We start from the raw sequence: 9,574 nt of genomic DNA, 5'->3' as shown, positions 1-9,574 counted from the left end.
TAAGCATTCATTATATTAGTTTAATAATCACTGGTTAAATCATGACAAACACATTTCTCGATATTGCAAGGAAATAATGAGATACAATATTTAAGTTAATTCACTTGGGCTTTGACAGTTCTGTATTCTGTGTATTAAATGTCTATATAAATATGAATGTATACATGCTACTACTACTATACATGCATGTGTGTCTATCTATTGTAACATATATATTTTATGTTATTGTACATTATTTTATATATACATGTACACACACCCTCTTGAGCTAGAGCAGATGTGGAAGAGATGTAAGAAAAGAATCCAGGTCTCTGTTTCTACTAATTATCTTTATGGTACAATACAACTATGATTCTTTTTCTTCGCTATAGCAGTTGAAAATTATCTTTGCATTCTAACAATGTACATTCAGTTAGAGTGTTAAAAAGTAAAATTAAATGCATCAGAATGGACAGAAAAATGTTTTAGTGAGATATGAAAAGAAATTGAGATGACAAAGGAGAAGGCTGTCAGACAGACGGTTTGGAGGCCGCTAGCAAGTAAAAAAGGAAGAAGAGAAGCAGTTTAGTTTGGGATGAATAAACTAGAGAAGAATGTTTTAGAATTTGCTTTTGGAATGCATATGAAAACAGTTGAGTTGTTTAAGATACATTTGTTCAAGGTTATATTTTTCTTCTTGATGAGTGAAAGTATCGCTGTGAGGACACCACAATCTGTTGAGCTGAGGCTGGCAGATATCATGGTGGAGGCTTGTGCAGAGCTGTACACCTTCAGTGGGCGAGTATCAAAACAAGCAGGTTTGGGGGTTGGGATTTTTTTCTTTTTCTTTTCTGTGCTTCTTTACCTGGCATAGGTCATTTTCCTTATAACCCAGAGCACATGGTAAGTTATTTTGAAATATTTGAAACACATCACAAGAATCTGACTTTCCAAAAGTCTGTGAATCAAGAAGGATTAATTCTTTTTTAAACGATATAATTAATTTTATAGGAGGCAATTTTTTCTTAGGTTCTATGACTTTCCTTTTTTCTTATGGAGCCTGAGCCCTTTTTTCCTCAGGGTCAGCTTTTTGGTTTTTCTTCCATAGCTGATGGAATAAACATACTCAGATAACTAGACTAAGTGCTCAAGTATAGCGAAAATGTGGAGATTTTCGTTGTTAGCAAAGGTTATCGCACAGTACAGAAGAGCATTCAGTGCAACTGCTCAGGAGAGACCATGTGTTTAGAGAAGCAGCAGGATTAAAAAGTCTTCTAAGTGTGAGAATTCCTTCTTATCTTGTAAGCTTTCACACCGAAGTGCAGCATGTATAATATCAGTAAACATCTAGACAAAAAGATTAAGCAGTATTCTTGTATGGTGCTTGATATGAGTCCATGTTTGCAAACTCTGCAACACTGCCAAGATTTAGAAATAGACTGTATGTCTAGGATGGTCTTGAATTTTCTTCAAGAAAAAGTGCTGCTGTCAGCAGTGGGCAAATGTCAGTATGTAATTTAGGTTTCTTGCTCTTGCCAACTGGAGTCAAAGATATCACAGATGTTTTCAATCCCTTGGTTATGCTGCTGACTAAGAAACTAAACAGAAATTGTAGCAAGAAGTAACAAATGTACTGGTTAAAGGTTTGTTACAACACCTTGTTTGGGAAAATGGCAGAAAGTCCTCTTACTTACCTCGGGATGCTTGCAATGCAGAAATATGCATCTGAACTGGCTGGCTGTGTTCTTTTTATAACTACTGAAGAAAAAGACACCACCAAAATGCTGTTCCTCTGACCTATTTTGCATGTCTACCATGGGGTGAGATGGTTGCACCCTAGAAGCGTTTCCTTCTCTCCCTTAGCTATAGAGAGGATCTCAGTTTACAAAGAAGAGGTCCACTTGAGCAATCTTTGGTGAAAAAAAGGTTTAGCACTCTTTATTAAATAGGCAGTTTTGAAGTCTAAAACTATGTTTCCTGTAAGTGCTGAGTGCCATAACTGCAGGTCAACCAAGCATCTTTAGAAAGGTTTAGGTCTTTACACTGCATAAAGCTTGAAGCAATAGCAACAGGTATTGGGATTTGTAGTAACCAGAGTTGTATTTTATATCCTCTGTTTTTAATGGGCTTGATCATATAGCTTCACATCTGTGGGGGAAAAAAAAAAAAAAAAAAAAACCCTGCCATAATTTGGCTCGCTTTCAAAAACAATACAATCTGTGGAGTGCCTGTCACTATGCAATAACTTACATAAATATTTTCTCTATAAATGACTCATTTTGTTTACCTTTTTCACAGATTTATAGGAGAGTAACAGCTGAGTATTGAGCTAGAAATTAAATCATATCTTCTAAGTGGAATTACTTTCAAGATCTTATTTTATTTTATTCACAGATGGAGCATCATTCCCACCGTTTGTTAAGAAGGGTCAGATACTGCGCTTCTTCTCCTCTGATATTTGCAGGTAGGCTGGTCCCCTCCAGCTCTGCGTAGACACCTGCGTGTGCCACCCGAATGCTCTTTCATTTCAGAGGGTGGCTGCAGTGGCTCTGCTTGGGCTCAGGCCACTGAGGCAGTTCAGCATAAATGTTTCACCTAAACACAAGTAAATTTGTGAGCTGTGCTCATGATTCAGAACCTGATTCTACCACTTTTATTTATGACAAGTAGCAAGCTATTTACGGTGTATTTTATTTCAGCCATTTACAGATGTATAATTCAGGAATATCTGACACTGTTGTGAGCTGTTACAGATCTATGAAAGACATTGAGGGCCACAGGGTTCAAAGTCTTGGATGTCTTCTAAGATCAAGATCCAGCCCATAACCTGTCTTATTTGGTCTGAGAAGGCAATAGGTACAGCAGGGCCCAGTTAGATCTGTCTTCTGCATTCTGCAGAACATCATCTATGGAGAACAGGATATACTGTCATCCACTAGATACTCAAAATTGTTTTCTCACAGGATATTTTTACATATTTTATTTTTTTGTATTTACAAACAAACAAACCTGCTTAATACATCATACTGGTGGCTTTTCAGCCTGCTTCTTCTGCTGTGGCTATCCAGTGTCCCTGAGTTATCCAATGGGATCGCTGAAAGCAATGTTAAAAGATTTAAAGTGCATCACAGTGCATTTACTTTGGGAGGTTCGACCCCTTTATTATTTTGCTGCCTGGAAACAGGCGCTTCCTTTTAACTAGATTTTAAGTGGGCCATTTGCTTTGCAGACTGTTTTTAAAGATCAGTGTTTTTACATGAAGTTAATGTTCTTTTTTTTGTGAAGTAATTGTATCCCCAAACTGGAAAGCATTTCACAAGTCATGGAAAAGGGAATTCTATGCAGAGGAGAAATGATAAGATACTTTGGATTGATTGCACACAGTTTGAGAGATCCCTCTGGCAATTTAATTCTCACAATTAATGAACAATGAAGGACAGTATGAATTGCCCAAAGGTCATGCTGCAGCGGGGTCGTGGAAAATGGTTCTCTTCGCGTTGCAAAAGCCAGAGCCCTTCTTTTGTTTTGGCTGTTGCCCTGGTTACATTATTGCAAAACAACCATATCTCTGTATCAGTTGGTAATGTATCAGCAAAAAGAAGCTTAAGTGGCATTCTGATTCATACGCAATGGAATAAGGTTATATGCAGAATGTTGCCTGCATCATAAAGCCTAGATTAGTATCATCAGATCAGCAAAAACCTATAGCAGAGCTGATTTATATTGATAAGTATCTCTACTGTAGTCCAAAAACTTTCAAAAATTTTGTAATAACACTAGGTGTAGAAGTTTTTTTTGAAAGCTCTTAATTTGTTAGTTTTGTGTATATTGTTAATTATTAGTATTAGCATTTTTGTCTGTCTTTTCGTGTATTGTCGTGCTCACCTCTGAGCTTGTACATCCTTTTGGGAAAGTGTGGAATATTCTGCATTACAGAGGAACACCCCTACAAACTGTTGAACATTGTGAAGGGAGTCTGGACATCGGCTCCCTGGAGTGCTTTTTTCTTTTAAAAGAGAGACCGTTGGAGGATCCTTAAGAAGTATTGCCATGAATTCAGATTTTTAATCCAAATGACAGAAACTTGTTTCTCCTCTTCTATGTTCAGATCGATCTATGGAGTTTTCCAGAGCAAGCAGAATGTGAAGGGAATTTCACTCTATCGTTTCACAGTTCCTCGTGAAGCATTTGCATCACCTACTGAAGTCGGAGATAATTATTGCTTCTGTACGGATAAAGTGATATCACAGAACTGCACATTAGCTGGAGTTCTAGATATTAGTGCCTGCAAAGGAGGTATAGTAGTGACACAGTACTGCCAAACAAGCCATCTAACTGTGGAAAAAGCACGTGTCCTGTAGCTGAGGTGTTACTCTAAGATCCAGGACATTTGCATTTGTGAATTCTTCCACAGATTGCTTGTGAGACCTTTCACATTTTTGCAGCCTCATTTCACAAAATGAGGACTATGATATTTCTGTATTTTGCATAGTGCTATGCAAAATTATGATAGTACAGACTGTATACTGAAATTGCAGGAATGTATGTATAGAAAGGAAAGGAGGGGGCACTATATAAAAGCCAGAGATAGTCACAGTCCTTGTATTTGTGATAATTAACACACACAGTGTGTCTGTGTGTGTGTAAGAGTGTGTGTGTATGTACACAACTAAATACACAAACAGAGACTGAGAGACACTACTGGCTTAGTTTAGCATCGATATAATAAAATAAATATACACAGAGTCTGCATTTGGTTCAGAGTGGACAGCATGGGTTCCCTTCAGGCTTGCTTTCTATTGAAACAAGACCATGAAGGTGGGGGAAACAGTGACGGTCAGTTCCTCACCTCAGCGTGAAACTGGGAGCACTGCCAGCTCCACAGTGTAGACACAGACAAGCAGGATTTGTAACTACAATTTATTTCACCATGCAAATTTTCCTCATGACAATAGAATCATAGAAATGTTCAGATTTTTTTTTGGGGGGGGTTGAGACTATTAACATTTTTTATCAGGATTGTGTGTCTGTATAAAAAACTATGTTTGCATGGAAAATGGCTGCAGAAGATGAGCACTGAAACAAGGCTTAATGATTCAAGTGAGTGTGTTTTTTCAAATAGGAAGACCGGTATTTATCTCTCTTCCACATTTTCTTCATGCAAGTGATTCTATATTGCATGATGTTGAAGGCCTGAGCCCGAATGAGAAGGAGCATGAGACGTTTCTAGATGTAGAGCCTGTAAGTCCAAATATTTAATAATTGTAACTCAGTAAACTTGTGATGTTTAAATTTAATTTTAGTAGAGTAGACCTTTTACCAGAGGGACAAGCAGAAGATGCAATATTTTCATGCTTGCTTTTGCAAGTTCTGCTCACAAAAGAGTTACGGTTTTAGCAGGGGAAATTTAGAACAGAACTTTGTCTCATTCTGACCTTCAAAGTTTGGAAAGTAAGTTTTGATTTTTCCTTGTTGAGAATGTGGGATTAAATAACTGCAAACTTTGAAGTATATTATAGCTTTTCTCTGACCTTCAAGTACTTTAAGAAAATTATTTTCTGTGAAAGTTCTTCTGTTCCCTCTATACTTAATTTTTTTCATTTTCTATAACTAGCTATTTTTGTATAATTACCATCTCAATCGAAATAAACATAGATCAGTTTATTTCCAAGTAAATTGTTAGAAGTCTGAACAGACTAGTCTAGAACAGACCTAATATAGGCTTGGATTGTCCAACAGAGCTCTGAATTTATGACAGCTATGATTTTGATTGCCTCCAATTTTACCTTTACTTCTGTTTCAGTGATTCAGATTCTTACCTTTAAGTGTATTTACCAAAGTTTTCTGAATTGTGTGATGAATTCTAAGGTTCTAAAATTTTATTTTGCTCTGAATTCGGATGAAGAGGTAAAATTCAGGATTTCTCACTAAAATACTTTTAGTTATATAATTTGATAGTTAAGCTATGTAACTTCAGTGAGGAGATCTGAAGTTAAATCTTTGTTTCACTTTCTTTGGAATAGAGACATCAACCTAAATCTGATACAAAATTGTCAAGAATCACACTCTGTCTTGTTTTTGTGGAGGACAGAGGGGAAAAGAAGGAAATGAAGAAAAGATCTGACCTTTGTTTTATTATGTTTGTTCTGATATGAAATGTTTGTTTTCGGCCCTATGCAAGCTAAACATCCTTCTTATTGAAAAACAAAATGTAGCTGATTTCTGCTGGGAAAAAAACCTAAAACATATTTTTATATGAAACATTTCATGACTGATTTAGTATTTTTAATCTTATTTTTGCCTTCAGTTTTAATGGCAGATTACAAAAATAAATATGGTAAAGCCACAAAATCAGAACTTCTATGAGAAATGGGAGATCCTTAGAAACACTAAAATTCCTTAAAAATTGAATCCTTCAAAACATAAGGATAAAACAATACCAAAGTCCTTTTTGACACAGTCCATATTCTAGGTTTAGGCATCCAATTAAAAAAGTTTATATTAATATGGATTTTTTTTTCTGCTTTTAGATCACTGGTTTTACACTGCAATTTGCAAAAAGGCTGCAAGTAAACCTCCTTGTGAAGCCTGCAACAAAAATTGAGTAAGTAGTACTTTATTACTTTGCTTTTAAAGACTTTTCAAGAGGGCTGATTTGTCTATGAGAGTGTCAGTAGAAATGCCTGGGAAAAGAAAGAATAAAAGTACTTTCCCACAGCCTTTTCATCTTTCTTGCAAAAATTTTAGTCACGAGTTTTCAGATAACATAAATTTCAGCAAAAGAGCAAGCCTTCTTGAGCAAGGCACTGCCCAAATATTTTTACATACATTTGATATCCCCGCAGAAGCTTACATGGCAACATGTTCTTACAAATAACATTCTTACAAACTCCAAATGGGGGCCATGAGGATGAACTAGAAGGTAAAATGTATTTTCTGTAATAAAAGAGAGAATTTACGTGTGCTCTGGCACTAGATGGATTTTATCACAAGGGTTGACGGGTCTCTAGCTGTTTTCTTTCTCTTCATTGGCCCACATGTACATGTACAGACGTGCATTTCATGATCCTGTACATCTGGCAGGTGAACACCGCACAGATCTTCAGACCCTCCTACCAACACCTAGCTGTGTCCAGCCTTTCTTCTTTCTGACTACCCACGTATGGAAGACTAGACAGAAAGAGGTGGTTGTTTAATATGTAAAAGGACTGTTATTAACTGTAGGCTTATTCTTTTCAGTCCAAAACTATACTAAAAAGGTACATCTGGAAGTTAGAAATGTAGTTAGAGGAAAAGAAAAATTTTTAAGTAGAGACTGGGCTTATGCACCGAACTAAAGTTAACATGCTGTACTTATTTTCTCATTTCAGAGCTTTATCGAAAGTTCAAAAACCTTATGTTTTTCCTCTTCTTTGGCTAAATGAGGTTAGTACATTTTCTGTCTATTAATCTTCACAGTTTAAAAATAAAAGAAAAAAAAAGAAGAAAAGAAAGAAGACAAAAAAAGACCTAGCTTTTTCAGTTTTGGTGCTCTGAAACTGGGCAATTAAACTCATGTTGTGATTTGCACATGCCAAGAACATATTCAGCAAATGAGGGCTTGCATACTTACCTTTCACTGACATGTTTCTTGCACTGTTTCAGTCTGCCGTTATTGGGGATGCGAAAGCAGAAATGTTCAGAAATAAAGTCACCGGTCGGGTCCAGATGCTGAGTGTGCTGCAGATGGTGTTAATGATCGCAGGTTCTGTGCTGTTCCTCGCATTCATGGGTTCCTATTTCATATGCAGATCAAAGAAATTAAAATAAGTAAGTAAGCACTAGCAGCTCTGTCCTCAGCAGTAACTTTTCCTCAGGGTTTCAAGAAGTTCAGAATCATTACCTATTTAGCTGCTCTTATTTTTTAAGTGCTAGTAAATTCAGTAGTTTTTCTGTGGGAAATCATCCAGATAATTTAGCTAATGTTTTCAAATTCTCTTCCCAGCCTTAATCTTTCAGGATACTCTTAACACACTCAGGAGTGGGTATTGGGAACTGTATCAGAAGACCAACAATTTTTTTGATCCCAAAACACATGATTTTTGTGAGTTTATGAAAACAGACATTTTTTCCAAGACTGCTAAACTGTTCAGAAATGTCCTCTAGTACTTCTCTGGGACAGAGGCCACACAGCTGCAGATTCCTGTGCTCTTCTAGGACATACTCCTATCTGGGGTTCAGAGAATCCACTGTAAATTACAGTTTTTATTGAGGTTCTTTCTTTCTCTCCGTCATGCATCACTGTCATGTTAGTCTAAAGATCTCCTGAACATACCTAGCCCACTAAGACTAAGTATACTCCCATCATGGGTGGAATAACCAAGTGGTGGATTAATGCACTGACATCTGGGGAAACAAACACATTTTTGGAGTGATTTAAAAGAATTGCAGAAACATTAATATTATGGTGAAAAGTATGCTGTAGTAAAAAGATTTGTAAGATGAAGACTTACCTCATCACATGTTTAATTCTGATTTTATTTCACTACAGGTAACAAAGACTTCAGAGGTAGTCAATGTTCAATTGAAATTTCAGCCAAGCAGCTTGTTAAAATTCAGAGACAAAAGGTATGATTCAAGGCACAGTCAGTCCATATGCTATGGAATTCAACTTGCTTCTCCATTTTGAGAAGACCAACTCACTAACCCAAATAAGCTGATGTTTCCAAAGGTCCACACTTCTGACATCACTAAGGAGGCCACCATGGAAACTATGCTTTCAAATAACTTTGATTATTTGAACCTTGTTACAAATTTTAAAGGACATTCAAACAGACTGAAGTTGAGGTGCAGTTGGATTTCAGTCCACCTTCTGCCATTTATGCAGCTTACTACTTTTTTTCCTCTGGGATTTGCAAGACAAATGAAAGCTGTTTGCTGATGTTCTGTCTCTGAGTACAGACTGGGAATGACAACACCTTGAGCTCATGCTGTGCTCTAGATGCTCTATTTGCAATGTTTCTTTCTGTTCCTTCAAGGAATGGAAGCTGCTACAATAGAACTGCTCTCTGTCCTCTATTCAGGGATGTTAATTGCATTGAATGTGAAGTTTGTTGTGTAAAGTTACTAATTGTAATACACAAAGTTAATAAAAGACTTACTAAAATAGGTGGTTTATACATTTTATGTGGAGGTGGCTCACAGACATAGCGCAGTCATTCATATATTGATGGAGCTCATTAATGTTTAGCTCCACAGCTCTTTAGTAAGCTGAACCACTCCCTAACTCCCAACCTGCTCCACTGATCTTTCTGTTGCCTCCCATGTGCTTTTTTTTTCTGGCTCTTGCTTGAACACCAGCCTCTGCTCTGCCCTAACCTCACTTCGTCCAAGGCCTCCCTTAGAGAATTATCTGATATGTCACCTTTAAGGTCAAGAGAAAATGTTGCAGAATGCTCCAGACACAAGAAAGACTGAGATAATGATTCTGATCAAACATCAGAGGGATCCACTTCTTTGCTCTTGAAAAACATAAATGAAAACAGGTAGCCCCAATTCTTCACTGATAAACCATCTGCCACAAGGAAATTTGTGCAATCATTTGTTTAATGATATG

At 36.8% G+C, this 9,574-nt stretch overlaps 1 protein-coding gene across 1 annotated transcript; it reads left to right on the top strand.

The window, feature by feature from the left end:
• Window positions 1-739: 739 nt before the first annotated feature.
• LOC104161190 (platelet glycoprotein 4-like) lies at window positions 740-9,124 on the top strand. Its single transcript, XM_009699527.1, has 8 exons — window positions 740-797; window positions 2,374-2,443; window positions 4,088-4,275; window positions 5,102-5,220; window positions 6,510-6,583; window positions 7,350-7,404; window positions 7,624-7,788; window positions 8,510-9,124. Exons 1-7 carry the CDS (start codon window positions 740-742, stop codon window positions 7,786-7,788), a joined length of 729 nt encoding a protein of 242 aa, XP_009697829.1. The 3' UTR covers window positions 8,510-9,124.
• The last annotated feature ends 450 nt before the right edge of the window (window positions 9,125-9,574 follow it).

Source organism: Cariama cristata, unplaced genomic scaffold (genome assembly GCF_000690535.1).
Source record: "Cariama cristata isolate BGI_N322 unplaced genomic scaffold, ASM69053v1 scaffold12694, whole genome shotgun sequence".
Taxonomy (NCBI): domain Eukaryota; kingdom Metazoa; phylum Chordata; class Aves; order Cariamiformes; family Cariamidae; genus Cariama; species Cariama cristata.
The sequence above is the reverse complement of the archived record's forward strand: the minus strand, read 5'-3'. Positions and strand labels throughout refer to the sequence as shown.

Bases quoted from the DNA above. Each gene is read 5' to 3' on its own strand.
- LOC104161190 (XM_009699527.1), top strand. From the start codon at position 740: ATGGTGGAGGCTTGTGCAGAGCTGTACACCTTCAGTGGGCGAGTATCA. The intron at 5,221-6,509 runs GTAAGTCCAAAT...TTCTGCTTTTAG, and splicing joins CGTTTCTAGATGTAGAGCCT to ATCACTGGTTTTACACTGCA. The intron at 6,584-7,349 runs GTAAGTAGTACT...TTCTCATTTCAG, and splicing joins AAGCCTGCAACAAAAATTGA to AGCTTTATCGAAAGTTCAAA.